This window comes from Danio rerio, chromosome 3, assembly GCF_049306965.1.
Source record: "Danio rerio strain Tuebingen ecotype United States chromosome 3, GRCz12tu, whole genome shotgun sequence".
Taxonomy (NCBI): Eukaryota; Metazoa; Chordata; class Actinopteri; order Cypriniformes; family Danionidae; genus Danio; species Danio rerio.
This window is the reverse complement of record NC_133178.1, coordinates 33,917,167-33,941,611: the sequence shown is the minus strand read 5'-3', so window position 1 is coordinate 33,941,611 and position 24,445 is coordinate 33,917,167. Positions and strand designations below refer to the sequence as shown.

The 24,445-nt window shown below is 35.8% G+C and overlaps 1 protein-coding gene across 2 annotated transcripts in view; it reads right to left on the bottom strand.

Annotated features, from left to right (window-relative positions):
- prkcbb (protein kinase C, beta b) overlaps positions 1-24,445 on the bottom strand; it is a 261,820-nt gene that overhangs the window by 182,489 nt on the left and 54,886 nt on the right. For both annotated transcript variants that reach the window (NM_200978.1, XM_005164005.6), the window contains 1 exon segment: positions 4,464-4,546. In NM_200978.1, coding sequence (NP_957272.1) covers positions 4,464-4,546 — 83 coding nt within the window.

The following is a 24,445-nucleotide window of genomic DNA, read 5'->3' as shown; positions in this document are numbered from 1 at the left end:
GGTGATATTTATGTGGATGATTCTATAACTGCAGTTACATTTGAGTCGCTTTTCCAATATCGGGCCGAATGGTTCTGTTTGCTTAACCCTTCCATTTCAGGCCAGTCTGCACATATATAGTGTGTTTTTTCATGCTGGTGCTGATAATGGAGCTCTCTGGGGTGTAATACAAATGCGTCAGTTGTTGCCTTGGTAATGCAAGTATAATGTAAGCAATATGAAGGATCAGACATTTCTATTTTGGGTACACCTTTTTTTCTGATATTTACTTTTTTGAATAACAGAGAAAAAAAAATAGCATGCTTGGCAGAAACTGGCAGCCAAGCAACACTGTGGTGATGTACATTGATGATCACACTGTCTAGAAAGTTGGGTACTCTCTATTAAGAATACAGCTGCAAATATTTATGCATGGTTATCATGACAGAACAACAACAATTACTATTTTTACTTTAGAGTGAGGGGTAGGTTTAGAGCTTGGGTATATATTAATAAAATTGTAATGGGTAATTTGATTAATAATATAAATAATTCCCATTGACTTCCAGTTTGAGCTGTATTCCTTCGTTCAGTAATTTTCCTTCGACTTAGTGCCTTATTTATCCGGAGTCGCCACAGTGGAATGAACCAACAACTATTCCAGCAAATGTTTTTTACGCAGCAGATGCACTTCCACAACCCTGTACAGGAAAACTGAGTTGCGTTCCATTTAGCAACAACTGAGAAGGTGTGAGAATGGCTTGTAATCATGCCATGCCGAACCAGACTTGCATGAACATACAGCTGGAATCATACCTGACTGCTCTTAGAACTGAAAAAGCAGCAATATCACCAATGTCCAGTGTTGGGCAAGATACTTGAAAAATGTAAAGAGCTAAGCTATTAGCTACTCTACTTAAAATGTAGCTTAAGCTACCCCCTGGGAAATGTAGCAAGTTAAGCTAAAAGCTACATGGCAAAAGAAGCTTAGCTACATCTAAGCTATTTTTGCAATTTTCATTTTTAAATCGAAGCAACTTAAATCCAAGACAATCATATCTTAGTGATCAATAAAGCTGTCAATGAAACACGAGGCATAATAGTTATTTACTGTAAATAATATACTGTACTAAATAGAAACACATTATAGTATGTAACAGCTAAAACAAAAAATCCAATGAAACCAGGTGTTACACATTTAAAATATAGTATTTTAAGTACAGCATTTTATACTATTTTGGAATAAGCATTATAGTGTATATATATATATATATATATATATATATGTACATTTTCAGAATTAACTCCTCTCCCTCAGTGATCTTTCCATCAAGCAAGTTTCACCAGAGGTGGCAGTAACGCACCAAAAACTTTGTTGTCGAACTCTGTGAAACAGGAAGAGGAAAAAATCGTTATTCTCGCCATCATATGGATTTACTTTGATCGGCTAGACACCGGCCTCACAGCTCTGTGAATGTCGATGCCGTCATTTATTGATCCGCGATCGGTAAATATAGATTGTGTGGGCAGTACTGCAAAGTAGCAACAGTACCGCCATGCTACTGAGAAATATAATTAAGCTAGTAGCATCACTACTTGTAGCAACGCTACTGCCCAACACTGCCAATGTCAATATGTTTTTCAGCTTTTTAAAAATAGCTATACTTTCAATTACTAGAATCATTTATTACTTATTGTCAAAGATTACAAAAAATTCACTGAATATTAGTAAAATTCGTCTTGCAAAGGAATTTACAAAAATAAAGCCTCAGGCACATATTTAAATGAGCCTGAGCTGAGATTTACATTTTGGGAACATATTGATTTATTGTGCTCTCTTCAATAAGCTTTTACACTTATATGATTTTTCCAAGGTTTTAAAAAGTCTTAAATTTAGCTCAGAAAATCTGTAAAATCTTAAAATGTGCTGGTTAGATGTTTATCTCAGTTGGCCTTAAATCCCTGCCAATTTAAGATACCAATAATAAAAAGAGCAAACTTAACTGAATTCAATGGTTCAGTTCTCTTCCAGATCTCTGTTTTGTTTCTTTATCTCTCTCTCTTTTCCTTTACTGCAGCATTGGGAGTGTGTGGGTGACAAGAGTTATATCTAATTGTGATACATGTTCTCTTCATTTTGTATCAATGTTTTATACGAGAAGCATCAATGCTTCAAATTGGTAGTCAACTAATCAATCTATCCATTCATTCACTACGGTCAATTTTAGCTCACCCAATTCACCTGTACCACATGTTTTTGGACTTGTGGGGGAAACCGGAGCACCCCGAGGAAACCCACGCGAACACGGGGGGAACATGCAAACACAGAAATGCCAACTGACTCAGACCAGGCTTAAACCAGCGACCTTTTTGCTGAGGCGAATGTGCTACCCACTGCACCACCACATTGTCTCAATGTATTTATCAATATCATATAAGTATCATTTGTTTTCATTCCACACCCATTGTGATGCTGGTTTGACATTGATTTTGTCAGGTTGCAACAAAATCAAAGGTCAAACTTAAAAACACATTTCTAAGCTTCAAATTAAATTTAGTTTCAAAGAACATCAAAAGACTGGCTAATAGCAAACCTCTTCTTTTTTCCTATTTAAAAATGCTAATGTTACTTACACATACTGGCTGCTTTATTAGGTACACCTGTCCAGCTGCTTAATAATGTAAATGTCTAATTAGCCAATCACATGGCAGCAACTCAATACATTTAGGCATGTAGACATGGTCAAGATGATCTGCTGAAGTTTAACCGAGCATCAAAATGGGGAAGAAAGGTGATTAGAAGATTAAGTGACTTTGAAAGTGGCATGGTTGTTGGTGCCAGAAGGGGTGGTCTGAGAATTTCAGAACCTGCTGATCTACTGGGATTTTCACGCTGAACCATCTCTATGGTTTACATAGAATGGTCTGAAAAAGAGAAAATATCCAGTGAGTGGCAGTTCTGTGAGTGCAAATGCCTTGTTGATGAGGTCAGAGGAGAATGACCAGACTGGTTTGACTGGTTCGAGCTGACAGAAAGGCAACAGTAACTCAAATAACCACTCGTTACAACCGAGCTATGCAGAAGAGCATCTCTGAATGCACAACATGTCAAACCTTGAGGCAGACGGGCTACAGCAGCAGACCACACCAGGTGCAACTCCTGTCAGCTAAGAACAGGAAACTGAGACTACAATTCACACAGGCTCACCAAAACTGGACAATAAAAGATTGGAAAAACGTTGCCTGTTTTCTGCTAAGAAAATGTGCCCTGTTATAAAAAGTCATCTCTGACTGGTTTCTTAACATGACTATGAGTTCACTGTACTCAAATGTCCTCCATAGTTACCAGATCTCAATCCAATAGACCACCTTTGGGATGTGGTGGAACGGGAGATTCGCATCATGGATGTGCAGCCGACAAATCTGCAGCAACTAAATGATGCTATCATGTTAATATGGCCAAAATCTCTGAGGACTATTTCCAGTATCTTGTTGAATCTATGCCACGAAGGATTAAGGCAGTTCTGAAGGTAAAAGGGGGTCCAACCTGGTACTAGTAAGGTGTACCTAATAAAGTGGCCGGTGAGAGTAGATATTAGTTATAAAAATAACCTGATGCAATACATACTGTAATACAAAATAAACATATTTTCATACAATAAAATCACTTAGGGTATAAAGGAAACCATCCTAACGTTGTTTATGTACACTTATTTATGCATCAAAATAATTTTTGGGGACTGTCAATTACTTAGAATAAAATTCAGTAAGGTTGTGAATCGTCTCAGAGCAGATTGTCTCTTTTTTCCTCCTTTTTAAAATAAATTAATGTAAAATACACTTGTTTATTAAAAATACAGCTTTAAAAACAATCACTTGCTAATGCTCTACAGTGAGATTTCAGTTCAAAGCTAGAATTTTTTTTATATTATTATAAACCCTTATGAGAAATGAAAGTTTTGACACAATTGCAGCCGTGAGTGAAGCAGCGATGCATTTTCCATAATTGCATGAATTCAAAGAGCAAAGCCATTTCCCACAAAACTGCACAGTGCCATTCACTCTGCCTCCTGTTCCCGTGTGTAGTAATTGTAATGATGTGATTGAGCTGGCATTGTACGCTCACTCACATCCACAATCACTAAAAAAAAGAGCTCTGGTCCCCTGTGTGCATGCGCTTCCTGTAGCTGTCACCATAAACCGGGTAATTTGTTGATTTAAATGCTTGTATAACTCAGGGGCTCGAGACAAAGTGAGCGAAGAAGACAACTCCAGGAGGAAATCTGAAACGGAGAGGGTTATCGTCACCGCAGCTGTCGCGCACACTTCCTCTGTGACACAGGCACTGATTCAATTGGCCAACTTATGCCCACCTCCTTTCTCTGCTCTCTCACTGGGGGGACTGATGAAGAGAAGATGGAGAGAAGAACAAGGAGGAAGGAAGGAAGGGAGGGAAGGGAAAAAAAGGAGATTTCTGTACTCACATCTGATGCGGGACCCTTATCTGCTCCCGGGCAGGAGAAGGTGACGAATTCATGGCAACGCTTGTGCACCACAAAGCAGCAGACTGAAAGAAGGAAGAAGAGAGAGACAGATGAGATAAACGGTGAGAATCAGACAGACATTTATCTGCTGTGACAGAAATCCTGCTTCATGTCAAGAGTCAACGCTGAACATCCACACATATACGCACACAGCCATGAGATCAATTCAAGGCCTGAGCTGTAAGCGGTTAACAAAAAGTGGTACTTTCGCACCATGAGTGCTTGTTTATTGCTGCTGTTATTATTACATAATTCTTAGTGTTTGAATTGATTGCCAAATTGTGTGCTCCACGGTCAAAACAAAAGGGGAGTGTATGTTACGGGTGGTTAAAAAGCCACGCATTACAGTAGTTTCTATTTTCGTTGCACTGCACACAGATTACTACAACAACACTCTGTTCACAATACAAGCAGATTAATTCTACACTGTAAAAAATGCTGGGTTCCATACAGTCGACTTGTGTGGAGACAACATAACGGAATTAAGTTACCTTATTAGTTTTAAGTGGACTGAACCTAAAACAATTAAGTTGTTCTCAAAAAACTAAACAAAAATGTGTTTTTTCGGCTCATTTTAAATAAGTAGTTTGAACAAACGGCAAACCAGAGTGTATCCAAGTATATACAGCAGGGGTGTCCACACTCGGTCCTGGAGGGCCAGTGTCCTGGAGAGTTTAGCTCCAACCCTAATCAATAACACCTGAACAAGCTAATCAAGCTCTAACTAGGTTTACTAGAAACCTCCAGGCAGGTGTGTCGAAGCATGTAGGAGCTAAAATCAGAAAGACACCGGCCCTTCAGGACCAAATTTGGACACCCTTGATATACAGGAATCAGAGAGTGAAATTCAAGACCTTTTAAGACCTTTTAAAAGACTCTTTCCATACATTTTTAGACCTTATAACAACTTCCAGCTTCAATTGGAAACACTGGCGAGATTTTACAGTATTTACAAAAATATTAATGTAAGAAACTAATCCAAAACTAAAACATTAATCATACTCTGAATAAAAATCTATTAAATTTAGCTAACTCGGCAGGTTGACGCATAATGAACTGCAGAAATATAGGTTTTGCCTTAGTTACAACAGTAAACAAAGCAGCATGATGTCGAATCTAGCAGGATTTTATTGATTTCATAAACTACACATCATTCTGATATTCGCACTGTTAATTTAGGCGAACTTTAGCATACAACCATACATTGCATACCTTGCAAAATAGACTTTTTAATATGTTTTAAGTGCCTTAATTTTTTTTTTACATTGATTTATCAACTTTTAAGACCCCACAGATTAATAGAGAAATTAATACACATGTTAAACTGGCAAATTACTAATTTAGGTAACACTTTATAAAAACGGAATCATTTATTAAGCATGAGCAAATAGTGAATTCATTATCTATTAAACATTAACTCATGTACATTAATACATGTCTGTAAGCTGTTTACAACTACAGATAAAAATGCTCTATTCTTGACTTATAATCACGTGTTTAATGGTTGTATTTTCATACTTTATTAATTGTTATTTTTTATTACAAAATTAAGTATTGCACCATTTATAAACCAGTTATTTGAAAGAAGGTTTTTAAAGATTACTGAGAATGAGTTAGTAAATGATTAATCTTATTATTCAGGCATACATTAATAGTTCATTTGTATGTTAATAAGTGCTTTATTAACTTAACGTCATTCAGTTTTGTGACCTAATCTGAAGTAAGGACTAGTCATGCTTTATAAATCCGTTATAAATGAAAAGTAACGTCTCAGTTAAACTCTAAACAGGAAAAAAAGAAAACAAACGACTCATTTCTTTCTAAAGACACAAATGAAACTGTCAAATTGAAAATAAATCTTTGCAATCTTAACCAAAACAAAATTACTGTAGTTTAAACATCACTAAATAACATTGATATGTTGTCTCATATATATCGTTAAACTATTATTTTACAGTTGTTTTTTTCATAGTTTTATGATATATATTGACTCCTGTTATTCAGCAATGATACTAATACTCATACTAAGGATTTATAAAGCATAAATAATCACTTTAGATTACAAAACTGGATAAAGTTGAGTAAATAAAGCATTTATTAAAAATCAAGTAAACTATTAGTAAATGCCAGAATAATAATATATAAATTATTTGAATTGATTTGAATAGCTTATTAAACATTTACATGTGCATTCTGAATGATCTTAAAACCCCTAACTACTCTTAAATAGAAATGATTTGTAAATAATGCGATACTTAATTTAGTCATGAAAAATAAATTAGTAAAGTATAAAGAACATTCATTAGGCACATTTTAAATGTGCTTATAAGTCAAGAATAAAGCATTTGTATCTGCAGTTACAAACTGCTTACTAACGTCTCTTAATATAGAGTTATTCCTTAACAAATAATAATTTGACTATTTGCTGATGCTTAAAAGATGATTCATAGTGTGTAGTTATTATAAAGTGTTACCACTATTTAATGTGATCCTATAGTTGAGTGGACTGAAACAATTTCTTCCTTTGTACTGTAATAATTCACTGTAAAAACAATGGACTTTGGTTATGCTACTATATTGGAAATTTCATTTTATTTCTGTATTTAGTCTAAGTAACGTCTGCAGCAATTACAGCAATGCTGGTTAACCAGTTAGACTGCCAAATCTGTTATACCAGCATACAATTTATGCTGGCGTATCGTTTACAGCAGGTTCAGTTTCCTGTGTTACACGCAAACATGAAAAACAAGACAAAACAAATCATTATTTTAACTGATTTCAAAAAGATTTCATTTTTAAATAAAACAAACTAACTAAATTAAAACTAAAGTTTTATTTAAAATGAACAAATCTATACACATCAAATATTTATTTAATATTTTAAAATGTAAAAATATAGTTATATATATTTTAATTACTGTACATTATTCTTATATGTATGAATTTTTCTGTAATTCAAAGAATCGTGAAAAATATTGATGAATGTTTTAACAATAATATTTGGCCTCCCCACTGACAATAATAAAGTGTCTCACAATAATGAAGTGTTTCTTAAGCACTAAATCAGTATATAAGAATTATTTTTTTGAAAAATCATTAAACACTGAAGACTGAAAAAAAACATTTTACATTTTTCAATGCAACATAATGATTGTATGAAATATTAAGCATGAAATTAGGGTATTAGATAGGCTGGTGGACATTGAATATCAAAAGAATTTATACTACACAAATGTATACCTAAAAAAATATTAAATGTATAGTTTACATTGGTACTTAAATGCAGTATACACTCAATTTATAAATGTTGCAACCTATCAGCAGCCAATCTGAGTCAAAGCTAACCACTAGTATGCAAATGATGTGCTGTGCAGGACAGTATTGTCCCTCTGTCCACACCAGTAATGCCCCTGGCACCTCTGCACTGTGACATATCCAGGTCATGGCAGGGGCAGCTTCATTCCTGCCGCAGGTTAACGCTTTATATCATGGGCTGTGTATGTTTGAGCTGTGCTTCTCTACGGTCTGAATATTTCTGATCCCGAAAGCTTAGAGCAGGTTTTAGCCTTATGCTTACAGGAAATGATGCAGCAAGTCTCTCAGGTTCACAGTAATCTATTTAAGAATCTGCACTTTAAGTCTAGCATCTCCGGCCAAAACACAACAGGCAAACTTCAGACAGGCTGAACAGGCACTGTCACCCACACACTCCAAATACTCCAGCGAGGGAAAAGAGAAAGAGAGAAAGAGATAAGGAAACAAAAACAGAGATCTGGAAGAGAACTGAACCATATGATTCAGTTAAGTTTGCTCTTTTTATTATTGGGATTTTAAATCGGCTGACTTTTTAAGGCCAAATGAGCTGAACATTCTGAACATTTCTTTATGAAGATAAATTTAAGACTTTTTAAAGGCTGCTAAAAATCTGAAAAATGTAATAAATCATTGATCAGAACAAAATATGTCAATGTGTTCCCGAATTGTACATTTCAGCCTAGGATCATTGAAAATACGTGCCACTTTAAATATGTTCCTCTGAGTAAAATTTTTGGCACATTTCTGATGACAAATCCACTAGAGGAGTGTTTCCCAACCATTTTCTAGAAGGCACACCAACAGTACACGTTTTCAAACTCTTTCTAATCATATAGACTAAAATCAACTTAACAGAACATTAGAAGAGACTCTAAAACCTGAAATGAATGTGTCAGATAAGGGAGACCTCCAAAATATGTACTGTTGGTGTGCCTCCAGGAACAGGGTTGGAAAACACTGCACTACAGAAGGTGCTGTCTACATTATTGCAAATCTGCAATATGTTACTTAGGGTATTATTTGTTGTACTTTTCAGATACACATCCTTCTTGTACACATACACGAGTAGGTGAGGCTTATCATACAGATCACCTAGTTAATGACTGATCTAAAGCCTTCACTAAACCCTGAGTCCTAAGTGCTTTTTAAAAGTAAACTTAAGACAAAAGTGCACTGTAACTACATTGATTTATCTTGATTTTACATTACTTTTCTCTCTTTTGTGAAATAGCGCTTCGCCAGTCTCAAACCAGAGCGTTCTGCATCAGAAGTACAACAGCGTACAATGTAAGCAACCGAGCAAACTGACCACAGCAGAAAAGTTGTCCATATGAAGGTACACAGGCGAGGCAAACATATTTGATTACGAATCATAGGCATCAAGTTGTTTTGTGGTATTTGTTTGGTGTTGTGCAAAGTGAAAAAATTATATGTCCCTGTAAACATTAGTGTAAAAATGAACAAAAGTTATACTGCCCCATACTACTCAATTTAACTAAAAAAATAAAATAAAAATCACTGTACGTTTAATTATATTTTTGTGGTTTCACAAAAATGTAGGCTGAAGCATTTGTTTACAGTGAGCCTGTGTTGGTAAATTCAAAGAGAGCACACAATAAGTTGTAGCAACAGTATGAAAATAAATTTTAATTTCAGTGTATATTACTTTAACACATTTTATTTAACAGATATATTAATAAATGAATGGATGGATGGATGAACTTTGCTCCCACTACAATATGGAGCTTCTTACTGTAGCTTATCATCACATTAAAATAATGTTTTTTGTTTCATTTTCCAGTTTTAATTTTTAAATTTTAAAGCAAAATTAAGAAATTTAGTCTTTTAAACCTAATAATTTTTAAATTAAATTTTTAAGGATTTAAAGATTTTTAGATATTTGTATTGGAAAATAAAAATAGTGAGATATATTTTTTCTGTTGATCTATAGATCAACAAATTAAATACATTTAATAGATTTTAATTTATAAATCCATATACAAAAAGATACATATACACGTAACAGCAATTACAGTGGTTGAACCAAATTCCACTCAAAAAAAAATAAAAAATTGGGTATATCAGTGAAAGAAATAACTGATTTTCTTTTTTCATATAAAGATTTAGATCTGCCAGCACAGTCCAATCTTCAGTCCAAAGGCTTTAATAGTAAATATAGTTCAGAATTTGATCTTTAAACCTCTTCTCTTCAGTGGTGCATGGAACTGCTTCAAAACAAACCAGATCCTCTTAACATGAGCCAAAAGCAGACAAAACAGAAGACAGAAAATAATCTCGCCTTTTGGCAAACACCATTTCTGCCACTCTTTTTAGTGCTTAAAAATAAATTGTGATGTGCCGACTATGATCAACAGCTGAGCGGTCAACAACGTTGTGTTTTTACATCCTGCAGTGTAAAGGTAGACTCTGAATTATAGTTTAAGATACTATCTATATATAAATACAGGCCTTTACATTAACTTTTTTAATCACTGGCCACTGTGGCTAGTAATTTTCCAATGTTACTAGCCACTCTGCATTTTCACTAGCCACAATTTTGTTGTTGGGAAAATATATTTTATATGCATAAATTTGACGCTGACATGCTAAAATTACTTGATTTAAATTGTGTGTTACGTCCACATGCGTCCTCATTCATTTAACTTTTTGTGTGTCGAGTATGAGTTTGCTCAATGAGCATGAGCAAATGGGTCATGGTTTCACAGTGTTATATTGCAATTAGTTTTTATTTCACATGACTTTTTTTAGAGCTCAAAATTAGCGATGTACCAAATTTATCTTTATAACCACACAAATTTTTATAGCCACAAATTTTTATAGTGTCAAAACAAGCAAAGTATAGCTGTGTACTATACTTTTTATGAAACAAAACATTTCTTAAAAAAGAAAGAAAAGCAATTGACTTTTAAAAAATAGCTATTGTCATGTTTTAAAAATATGCACAGTAATCTGTCCTGGCTAAAGATCTCTCGGATCACCAGTTGACTGCACATAAATAGAGAGTTCATCTCCCATTAAAGCAATGTTGTAAAAAAAATAATTAAACCATTTTAACAAAAATAAAAGCAAATAAAACCGTAAGCAAATGAAAGCAGGTGAAACATACCGTGTGTGATAATAAAAGAATGATCACATGCTCACAGTTAACTTCAGGCCTTTTAATAATCTGTTCAAAGTGAAAGCAACCGGTGCTGCTTACAAAAATACACATTTTGAGCTCTTAAAAGCATCAGGACTGTGGGCGAATGTTCATCACTATTTTTCTAGTTTATTTGAAAGAGAACTTATGACAGTTGCGTTTCCTGAAAGAACCTGTTCCACACACGGTTGCTTCACGATTCAGAAGCGTGCACACGTTTTAAGAAGTCGCGCGCATGTTAGCGCGAGTGATCATCATCCTCTCATTCAGTATTCATTTGCTTTATTCTGCTCGTGTGATCACAATTATTTTACTTCTCGATTTTGTAGATCACATTTGCACGCATATTGGGTCATCCTTATATTGTCGAACCCTGCTTTTAGGAAAACTACAATTTAAAAATTACTTTCAACCAGCCAAAGTGGCTAGTGGAGGTGTCTGTCTAACCCACCAAAGCTGAAATCTACACGCATTTGGCGGGTTGGCGGTTGTTAATGTAAAGCCCTGTATATGTGTGTGTGTGTGTGTGTGTGTGTATATATATATATATATATATATATATATATATATATATATATTCCACCAACCACCCCAAAAAATATCATCTGCTTTCATTCATTCTTATTCGAAGACCGCGTATACGCATTCTGTCAAGTTTTCACCTTAAAGCTGAAATGAATTTAAATAACACTTTCAGTTTTAATCGTACAGATAAGATCATTACATCAATCGAATCTGTTAGGTGTCTAGTTTTTATTGTGTACACTCACAATGACAACAAACGTGTGTGCTATTGCAAAACAAAGATAATAAACAGTGTAGGCATTGTCTTTTCTCTCTCCGTGAAGTTCAGCAAAATGCGCTGAAACTCTGCAAAAACAAAACACACAGACAAAATACGTATATCTCTAGAAAGCTTAAAGTGTCTACTTTCAAATGCAGCGAGTGAATGTTGAAAACAAATATTGTTTGATAAAGTAATCAGTATGAAACCAACGTTATGTCTAGTTTCTAAGTCTGAGCTCACTAGAGGTAATGCTACCACGCCCATGCGGTTTTAATATTACAAATAGCCTCCACAAGACGCGCGCAAAATGTAGACTGTGTCGGGAAAAACACGTCATTAAAATGAACTGAAACTCAGCAAATACTCAACAAAGAAACATGAGAGATGTATCTAAAGAAAGCTTGATATGTCTACTTTTGCATTAACCAATTCAAGTCAAAAACATATAATCTCTTTTCATGTAATCCGTATAAAAGTAAGGACTGGCAAGGATTCTCCTGTCGCCTCATTACAGCGAACGTGATCCCATCCTCAGTGATCATGCAAACAACATCCACATCATGATTTGTTTGTAATTCACACACTACTATGTATCAAAAAAAGCTCAAAGAATGTATTCTTAGTTTAGTATGTAAATGTACAATTTGCAAAGCTAAAATCCCGTTTGTTTAGTAGTTTGAACTTTGGTGCAGATTGAAACGGTTTTACAGAAATTTTGGCAAGAGTCAGAAATTTTGACTTTATTCATAACCGTTTTCTATAAACAATGTATAAATTATGCATGTACCTCATTGTAATTTGCAATTAAACAGGATTTATCAGTGAAAATAAGTGTTGACTGCAACAGATGCCGAGAAAAGCAACACACTGATCTGATCAAGGGCATTCTACAGTCCTTTTTAATCTGCTGCCTCAACTTCCATAGCCGCTCATTTCTTGTGAGATATTAATTGTAAATAGTTTTAATAATGTGCAAGCAACAAATCGAATGAGTCAATGAATTCAATTATCCTTTCATGAAGTCCCTTGCGTCATTCTAAATGAACAGGGGCCGGTGACACCAGCAGTGCGTAAGTTAAAATGTAGCTTAGTAGCAATGTAAGGGACAAAAATAGTTTAGTGTTGCACCACTGAACCTATTTTAAACAAAAAAATACATTTCAACTAAATATTTACAGAGGCCTCTACCATTTAATAAGACTGAAAAATAGATGACAGCAATATTAGATTACATTGATGAGCTTGTGATGATAATGAAAAACCCAATGTTTACACTTCCTTTATCTCCCTCTTCTCGCATCATTTTGGATTTATTTAGTTTTTTATGTCATGCCAAATAACAGAAGAGTTTAATTTAATTTCAATTAAAATGGGAATTTCTTTATTACTGACAATTACGGCTATTAAAATAATTTCAAGTTGATGTTTTAATTTTGATAACTCTGTTTTCGGTTCACGTGCTTTTCAGATTGTTCTCCCATTTAACAATTTCAAGACTTCTGACTGGGTCTAACTGGGACTACATGTTACTTTACATGGAGATGAAAGCTTTAGCGGTAGTTCTACCAGGAAGACTGATGTGTCACGTCATTCATAATAATTATCTCGTCAGCCTATAACAACCAAGCAAGCCATGTATATAAGCTCATCTAAACAATCTGTTTCGCTGTATTCAGGTGATGTTGCGGAAGTTTCCCTCCATCTTCCCCATCACCACCACCACCACCAGTTCGGCCTCGTCTCCACTCGGGGTTGGCTTTGCCCTGCCTTCATCTTCAGGCAAGATCTGTCATCTCATCCAGAGTTCTGCACTATAGATGGGGCTTACGACAAAGAGCTTTATGAAAGGACCGTAACGAACTCTCATTCATGCAAACAATTCACAATAAATGTTCAAACGTTTATCTGCCTCCTAGAGTCTTTCTGGTAGAACTTACATGTTCCAACATGATGCAACTAAAGTAAGGACAAATTTAGTTGCAAACTAGCTAGTAATTAATACTATGCTTCTAGTGAGGACTTCGACATTGCAGTTTAAGCAAGAACTATTGAACAGCTGGTGCAACCCTAGACAGGTCAGAAAATAAGAACAACTCTAATTCAACATTTGCAGATTTTTTTGCAGATTTTGAAAGTAAAAGCAATAAAAAATGATTAACTATCTACTCTAAAGAAGCATTTGTGTGAATCAGAGAGGTTTCCAAATGTATTGACTTGTATTGGTTTGATCTACTATATAATATGTTGATGCTGACAAACAAAAAGTCATCACAGTGGTCTTCTGCTACACATTTTCAGGATAGAATCCTAAAACTACCCCTGTAGACCACAAAACCAGGCAAAGTGCTGTTTTCATTAGTTGATATAGGTTGATGTAGTGTGGTCTGGCCTATTTAGATTTGAAAACATGTGACTGCAAGTAAAGAATAACAGAATAAAAATGGCACCTAGACCAAAGATTAGGAATAAAACAAGGAAATACAGTGGCATAATATCAACTGTAAGGGGCCAGACTACTAAACAGGGCAAATTAGTGTAAGGGCCCTTTTTCTGTAGCTTTCCCCAGACATTAGAAATCAAATGCCATGTACAGAAAACTGAAAGCAGCAGCTAAGATTTTGCTAAGTGTAAACAGCTGTATTTTCTTAGAAATGATATTTAGCAAGTGCAAAAAACAATTCTATTTAAAAATATATATTTAAGAAGAATTCACCTTATTCTTTGCGGACGAGAACACGCAACCATTTGAATCTTTTTGGCTAGAGACTTCCAGTCTCATCTTTCATTCATTTTAGACGTTAAAAACAGTTATGCTCGTTATGTTGCTTGATGATACAAACTGCCATTTTTCTATTATATGATTCTGCTTTGCTTGTATGATCATGCAAACACTTGTTTGTAGAGCAAGTAGTTTAACCGTTTTCTGAGGTTTATTATTCCTAGTCATTTCTCACATAGGCCACTGAGTCTGAAGTTCTAAAACAATCGCAAAAACAAGGTCGCTTCCACATTAAAGAATAAGGTCAATTCTTCTTTTTAAGTTCTTGTAATTTTAAGTGTCGTTAAAATGTTATGTCTTCTTTGTTTGAAAATGGTGGCAAATATCTGTACCTTAGTATTAAGGTCAAATTAATAGGCTATTATATTGAGTGTAAATGAGAGAATGAAGAGATTTTTTTTCTTTTGTTTGGAGGACATGAACCCTGTGAATAAGTGTGTGGCATTACTATTTATTTTTTGTGACTATCTAAACTAGGTGTTTGTGGTGGGCAATAACGTTTAATAGACTAGGGCTGCACGATTACTTAAAATGAAATCGAGATCATGATTTAGCTAAAGCTGTAATTCTCAAGCACATCTGGTCATGTAAAAATGGCTCTGGGATCAGTAGTACATCTGCACTGAAGTCTAAAAGGAAGGCCAGGTCTTATGCGGAAACTTTTCAATCCAGATGGACGGGGCAACAGATGGACGGGGCAACCATTACTGCATCCAAAATGGTGAAAAGCCTTGGAGTAACGATTGATGACCAACTAAACTTCTCTGACCACTCCTTGTTCAAGCTCTTGTTCTCTCCAAACTGGATTACTGTAACTCTCTACTAGCTGGGCTTCCAGCTAACTCTATCAAGCCTCTTCAACTGCTCCAGAATGCAGCAGCACGAGTGGTCTTCAATGAACCTAAACGAGCACATGTCACTCCGCTGCTAGTCCGTTTGCACTGGCTGCCAGTTGCTGCTCGCATCAAATTCAAAGCTCTGATGTTTGCCTACAAAGTGACTTCTGGCCTTGCTCCTTCTTATCTGCTCTCGCTTCTGCAGATCTATGTGCCCTCCAGAAACTTGCGTTCTGTGAATGAACGTCGCCTCGTGGTTCCATCCCAAAGGGGGAAGAAATCACTTTCACGAACGCTCACGCTCAATCTGCCCAGTTGGTGGAATGAACTCCCTAACTGCATCAGAACAGCAGAGTCACTCGCTACTTTCAAGAAACGACTAAAAACTCAACTTTTTAGTCTCCACTACACTTCCTAATCTGTAATTGCCTCTCTGAATATCACACTAACTGTACAAAAACAAAAAAACAAAAAATACTAATACTACTAATACTTCCCTTCTTAGACTTTACAGACCTGAAACTTGCTTATAGCACTTATTCATTGTTGCTCTTGGTTGTGTAAATTGCTTCCTTGTCCTCATTTGTAAGTCGCTTTGGATAAAAGCGTCTGCTAAATGACTAAATGTAAAATGTAAATGTAAACTGTAAATATGCAATAAAGAAGAGACAAAACCAGGAAATCAAACAGAGATTAAATGCTATTAATCCAAACTCATCATAACCAAGCGGCAACATCCCACTCTCCCTCATGAAGCAATACGGACAAGTAATTGAAACTGCAATTCATTGTAATTCTGCTAGGCCTGGCTCCATAATAGAGTACGTTTATTGACCCCGATGTTAAAATGGCCAACTTAACTGCAGAAATAAAGGTGTTTACAGCCTGGTACAAAAAACGATTTTAGTGTATATAGCTAATATTACTCTTCATGACAACTGTGAGGGGGGTGAATTTTTTTAGAACTCATCCGTTTAGTTTGTATTAAGTTATAATAAGTCTGCATAATTAAGGGCGTGGCTACTTGAGTGACAGCTAGATCTCGCTGGTTGGAGTCACGTCACCTCAGCTGATTCTGGCTGATTAGCTGCTGAACTTGGCATACACATCGTATTTTTGTGTTGTTTTATGTTGCTTTACACAGTCAATTGCCTTTTGGGATTATTTCTTACAATGATCAGATAATATGACATTCTGTGTGCACTTAATTGTGTTCACAAACCACATGGCCTCCATTTCCCAGGTGAGTGCAATTCTTATATACAGCACTTATATGCCATCTCTATAAATGTATTTGTTTTATTTATAATAATATATCATTTATATTTTTCTTTAGAAATTGTATGCACTCCAGAATCTGTCAGATTGATTAGCTGTAGGCTATAGAACAGTCATCTGAAATGTTGTCGTACAGTATTACGACTGGATTTCATAAATAGTCTTGCATTTACTAACACAGACTGTATCTGAAGTGTTTGGATGTAATTCACGATTTCCTCCAGCAGAAAAACATCATACGAACAATGAATAGTGGCTCAATGCATTACAACAGAGTTTTTAAAATACATTTTAGTGATATGTACACAGCCAAGCACAAATGGTCAGAACACAAATGAGTCGCAGGTAATGAAGTATTAATCGTTTCGCCTAAAGAAAATCCCGTCCAAGCAAAATGCCAGCAGGTATCTGTAACTCCACTCACGCTCCCCCTCTTTGCCCTTTTTTGGTTACCCCCGGTCGGCGCGATGACGCATGAACAAAATGGCAACGGTTGTCCGCACCCTCTTGTAGCTTCATTTGTGTGACATCATGGATACTACAGTCATATTTTTTCCAGTTTATGATCATAACTCAACAAAACACATTAAATGTGGTGTTTTTGCATGCTTTCAGATGTAGCAGCAACACAAAGCCATAGATCATGCAACAGCTGACAAATCGCAGAATATTGTGTAGTAAAAACTGCTCCATCTGAAAGCTGGCAACCCAAATCCCACCCCTAAACCTGCCCCTCATTATTGGATGAGCAACTCATACTAAAATATGCAAATGAGATGCAAATTAATACGAATTTGCCACTAAATCAAAAAGTTAGAAATTGGTGTGATATTGCTATTATTTTAGCTGAATACAGGGCCAGTTTTACTGCCAAAATGCACATGAATAATCATGAATAACCCTAAAATATACACTCAGAATCTGAATATAGTCCTATCTTTAAAATTCCAGCCCACACAAACAGCACAGTAAGGAAAAAGAAAAACTGTGTACAAAGAGTTCCCAGTATATTTATTTTGGACCATTTCTCATCCACCAAGCAGCGTGAGCGTTCAGAAACAGAAAGTACCTCTCCCGCTCTTGGCGACAGGGTAAAGATCGACCCAGAGGTTGAGCGCAGACTTCCATCACCAAACGGCTCAGTTAAACAGCCTCTCAGAGGGCCTATTGAGCGCACACTTACATAATGGCCAACCTGATGGAGAAGGATCAGGCCCAGTAGGAGTTTCCCTGACTCCAGCACTCTTAAAAGGTCAGAACGAGAGAAAGGCTCATGTAGCAACCCACGTCCCTTCACAGTGAGACTGATCTGGCCCTTCATAATTAAACAGCCCATTAAATATCCATGCCACGCTAGAGGCTCGGCACCTAGCAAATGCACCCATGCCGAACACCCCGATACGACACCAAACTCGGTCCCTCGCAGAGACCAATTCAATTACCTCAGAAAAGCATGAGCATTAGTCCTCTCCTGCTTATCAGTCAGTCGAACACCCACATACTCGCACACTTGGAGCTCGAGCGCACACACATAAACACCAGAACGCCCACACAAACACACATGTACTCGACATCCCAGCATATCTGCCTTCTGGACAACTGCGAACCTTTAAAAAGAGCCTCCAGTTATAGCAAGTCGCGTCTGGGCAGAGAAGCCACAGAAGAACCTTTCACGATTTTAATTCACGGGCGCGAGAGAGACACACACACACACACAAGCAATCCCAGAGATGACTGGGAACGTTCGTCTTGATATTGAATTCAGCCCAGCTGTCAGGGAGATGCAGATTAGGAGGAAGGGAATGGAGTTTGTGCGTTTGTTTACGAGAAACGGAACAGCATGCAAAAGATATTCCACACGGTGCAACATCATTAAGCGTTCTTGAATGCAACAAGGTGTTTGAGATCCTAAATTGAATAAACAACTAAAACAGCTTGTTTTCCCCCCATACAACCCTGAAGGAGGTGAACTCAACTGAGTTTTTATGGGATGACGTGCTCTGTTGAACCTGACAATCAGAACAGATGTAGAGAGAAGAATAAATTCTACAGAATGAAACACAATCCTTATTGTTGCAGATAAAGTCATAGAGAAAACCTAATATTTCAGTCAGCTCAGCTCACTGGTTTTTATTTACAGCAGGTTTGATGAAAACCACATGCAGATTTGCAGTCAGAACAGATATTTTCAGATGTGATATTCTTAGACGTTAAATCCATATCTCATCTCTGTCTTAGAGCTTTTGAAGGCTGTTCAAGAATCAGTAGAGAGAGCTTGTATGAAATGATCAGTAACACTATTTAGCTCACCCAAAAATTTTAATCATTTGCTCATCCAATTTTCATTCCAAGATGCTTTGGGAATAAAATAAAAAAAAAAGATTTTGTCAAATGTGGATCAAAAACCAGGCGCTGATTTTTGAAAATTGAGATTTATGCATTAGTTACAAAAAGAAAAGTTTTAATAAATGTTTTTTTTTTTTCTGATGTATGGTTTATTAGGGCAATATTTCTAAATGATGTACATAAAATGTACATAAATTTTTATTTCAATACTTATTTCTATATTTCAGAAAATCTGGAATGTGAAGGTTAAAAAAAAACTTTAAAGTTTAAAGGATTTAAAAAATGTCCAAATTAAGTTTTTGCTTTGCATTTTACTAATCTTACATTCATTCATTTCCTTCGGCTTGGTCTCCATTTCAGTGGTCGCCACAGGGTAATGAACCACCAACTATTCTAGCATATGTTTTACACAGCGGATGCCCTTCCAGTCGCAAATCAGTACAGGGAAACACCCATACACACTCATTCAAACACACACAGTCATACACAATTATTCAATTTACCAATAGTGAATGTCTTTGGACTGTGGGGTAAACCAGAACATAAAGAGGATACCCACACATACACAGGGAGAACATGCAAATTCCTCATCGAAATGCAAACTGGCTAATAAAAAAACAAATGAAAATTTCATAGATTTACGGTAGGATGTTTATAATATGACAATGAAAATTTGCTGAATATTCTAATGATTTTTGGCATAAAAAAAAAAAAAGATTAGAACGCACACTAGCTGTTTCCCACTATTCCCACAAACTGTGCAGCATAAGACTGGTTTTGTGTTCCAGGCTTACAAATGTGATTTCTAAAAATAAAATTCAGACATTTCTCTAAATATTTTGCAGTGCTCAGCATATATATAAGCAAACTCATATTTTAAGTAGGAAGCTATACAATAATATATTCACGCAAATACATTAGATTAGTGAGTACCGAAGCCAAATCTGGAGCTTGTCTAACAAAATAACTTACCATAATGGTCCAAAAACTAATACACACAATTTTTTATGTTATAGAAAAATATTTAATACAAATTTTAAAAAGCGGAAAAATCAAGAGAAGCAAAAAAAAATATTTTTATTTGAAAATTTGTAGGTTGTAATTTTTTTGCAATATTTTGCTTAGATTTAATTGTATTATCTTTCAATTTCTAAATATGTTTGGTGATTAAAATATTATTTCAATAAATATATTTAATAAATCTGTTTACTTTAAATGCACAAAAGTACATTGCCTATATTCACTAAGAAATGATAAAATATTAATTTTCAAAATGAGCTGTAGTCAATTATGCTGAGCACTGTATATGCCTTCATCTTTCTCGTGAAATGCATGTTTTGCTCCTCTCCCAAAATAACAAACTATTACACTCATATTCTTTGAAATAACAATTTTATATTTTAAAACATTTAAATCAATTCCAACTTAACCTGTTAATTGCTTATGAAAGTATATTCATTTAGCTACATCAACTCCATATTCATGAACAGTTTAAAAAGCATGACTAAGGAAAAAGAAACTTAATTAAACCTAAAGAAAAGCTCAGGGCAATAACAAAACACTTCTGATCCTAATTATGTTAATATGCTAACCTAATATTTGTATGCAGCCTTTCCAACCATGACTAAACAACTGGGTTTAACTGTCTGGAAAATTGATTCCCTTTACTGACGAGACACTCATAAATTATCAATTTAGGATACACAAGACGTGCTGTGAATTCTCACTCATAATCAAATGTTCACACACTGTGATACACAACATCAGTCGATCCTCTACACACACACGACCACACACACTAAAAGTTCTTTCTTTAAGCTAAACATTAAGTCTAACAACAGCCCACAAAAATACAATCCTGACAACAGCAGTTAGCTTAGCTCTTACAGCAGATCATTAAACACAGATGGGCGAGATCCTGCTGTTTAAACTGAAACACTTGTCTTTCAATTCAAAGTACATGTGCTTCCTCGGTTTGGTAGAGTGATGTGATCATAAATGTTTGTGTTTTTCTTGCTAAATGACTTCATCAATGGCTTTCTGTTTCTTAATTTACGATAATTACAATTGACAGAGAATAATTCCAGCCCAAATTTCAACTAATTGCACATTTATGCCTTGTATTTTTTTATTTATAGAGCAATACATTTGCTGAAACTTCATTTAAACATATTTAAGTCATTTTTAAGAGATACCAGAAGACATAAATCCGAAGTGCAAAGTAAACTGATCTAATAACATACTAAATAATAACTCACAAAAATACAGTAAATTCCACAGGTCTAAAACAAAAACACTCCATTTTGTGATTAAAAAACAGCAATAATATATCTGTGTGTACTACTCTGTGTTAGTCATACTGACTTTGTCTTATTTTTATCCAGATCAGCATCAATTACTGTATCTGTAATGTGTGTAGTTTAGACTTCCTGTGTTGTTTCCCACCATGTGCTTGTCTTGTCTTGTGTCATGTCTTTATTGGCTGCTTTAAACATGCGTCTTGTTTCTCATTGGTTGTCTCATGTCATTTGGTCTTTTGTGTTTAATATATACAGTAGGGTTGCACAATATATCATTTCAGCATCAATATCGCAATATGCACTTCCACAATAGACACAGCGCAGGAGCGCATGATATTGTAGGGGCATGAAATATAAATATATTTTAGGTCATTTATTACAGTGTGTACATACAATAAACAAACAACAATCAAAAATAAACTAAGTCCAGCAAACATTAAAGTAAAATAAACAGTGTTTCATGGTTTTCTGGAGTCAGTAACTGAAATTGAATAATCAACTGTAAAATAACACTGCATAGTCTGCATCATATAAATAATTCAGTCAAACTAATCTTCATTAAACTTCTTTATGCCAACTAAAATGCATTAAACTCACAATGCTTGCTTTCATAGTCACAGGCCTTTAAAACACATGCAGATGATAAACTTTCACTCTTTTTTGGTTCAATTCTGCAGTGTCTCCACAAATCTCATGTGTTTTGACCAGTGGTTTTTATATCCCAACTCAACATTCCATATCTTGCGATCAGGGCTTGACATTAACTTTCTTGACCATCAGCCACTGTGGCCAGTAGTTTTCCAACATTACTAGCCACTCTGCATTTTCATTAGCCACAATTTTATTGATGTGAAAATATGTTTTGTACACATAAATATGACTTTGACATGCTAAAATTGTTATCTCCACATGCCTCCTCATTCATTTTACTTTGTGTGTGTCGTGTATGAGCTTGCTCAATAATCATGAGCAAATGGGTCATGGTTTCATAGTATTACAATTAGTTTTTATTTTACATAATTTTCAGAGCTCAAAATGAAGGAATTACCAATTTTAAACATAAAACATAAACAACTAATTATTTCCTAGCTACAAATTTTAAATGTGTCAAAACAAGCAAGATATAGCTGCATACTATACTTTTGATTCAACAAAACATATGCACAGTAATCTGTCCTGGCTAAAGGTCCCAGATCACCAGTTAACTACACATAAATGAGGAGTTAATCTCCCATTAAAGCAATGTTATTGTAAAAATGATAATTATACCATATCAACGCAAAAGAAAGCAGGTAAAAAACACACACATGAAAGGATGATCACACACACAGTTAGATTGGGTTAGACCCATAAACAGGGGCGGACTGGGACAAAAATTCAGCCCTGGCACTGTAGCCACACAAATTACCACACCGACACAAATTACCACACCGACACAAATTACCACACCGACACAAATTACCACACCGACACAAATTACCACACCGACACAGCCCGACCCACGGACACGCACATTCACTATTAATTTTGGTGTACAGATGGTGAAATAATATGACATTCTTGCCAGATTTTGATTATGTCCAGATAACCTCGTATTGGGTCGGCCCATCTTGAAACCAGGTGGCAATTGCCGATTGGGCCAAAAGCTTAACATTAATTATTATTATTATTATCATCAACATAAAAGCATCTAGCAAGAGATAAAAGCTGTCTGCACTTAAAAAAAATACATATTAAAAAAAAAAAATGACCGGCCCACATTTAAAAATTGGTCCGGCCCTTCTGGCATTTGCCAGAATTGCCAGATGGCCAGTCCGCCCCTGCCCATAAATAATCTGTACAAAGAATTGTTAAAGCAAAAGTAACAGGTGCTGCTTACAAAGACAAATCTGGAGCTCTTGAAAGCAGCAAGACTGTGGGTGCATGTTCATCACTTTTTGTCTAGCCTATTTGAAAGAGAACCAATCACATCAGTTGTGTTTCTAGACACAGTTGCTTCACGCAAGGAAACGGGAACGCATACGCATTTTAAACAGTCCCGCACATCACCTCAGCTGTTAGCTGATTATCCTCTCAATCGGTATTCACCTATATTTTAGTCTATGGTTTTCACCCACTTTCTATTGCTTGCGTGAACGCAACTATTTTTGTCGTGTTCTAACATCACCTTTGCATGCATATTGGACCATCCTTATTGTCAAACCCTGCTTTTAAGAATTATTATCCTAGAAAATTATTTTCAATCAGTCAAAGTGGCTAGTGGTAGTATCTGTCTTACCAACCACCGCTGAAATCTACTTGCATTTGGGGGGTGTTAATGTCAAGGCCTGTTTGCGATGTGACTATTGCAGACGCACACATTGTGATATCGATGCTCAAATTATATATTGGGCAGCCCTAACATTTACACTTGTGAACTTTTTTTTAAATTGTAAAAAAAACACAAGCACAGTTCTTACCAAACTTTCAGATTTCACCAAGTGTGTCAACGTCAAAAACAAACAGAACGCACACAGAAAGGATGTTAGCTGTGACATTAGCTGAACTGATCCTGCTCTCAGTACTGATGGGACTGTTAAGAGTGAGGCTTCACTCAGATTAACACATCTGAACCACACAGCAGTGCACACACACACTCCTGCTGTTCACAACACCACCATCAACACATGCATCTTAGACAGCAGCACACACTCGCGCTCTTCATTTACACTCTCAGTAATACAACACACACTCTCGACTGATGAAGTGTCTGCCAGCGAACTGGAGTGGAGCCATTCCTGAAAACAAACTGGTAAATGAGAGGAAGGCAGGCATGGAGGAGCTTGAAATATTGTGATGTTTTTTAAGCTTGTCACTTTCATATCCTTAAGAGGATTCACATTTGAGATGTTGAGGTGGCGTAACTGTACTGCTTAAAGGGTGTAATTTTAATCTATAAACTGTCACCACTGTGCCATTAAGCAAGGCAACAGGTTGTTACTGTAATAAGCGTCAGTAGCTGTGTTGTGCCTACTGTAGATTTTGGTGGAGATAATGGTGTGGTGTAAAAGAGGTCAGAGAACTGCACACAGTCTGTACTCCTTCCTCAGTCATGCAGGTTGTGGCAACGCAAGATGATGTA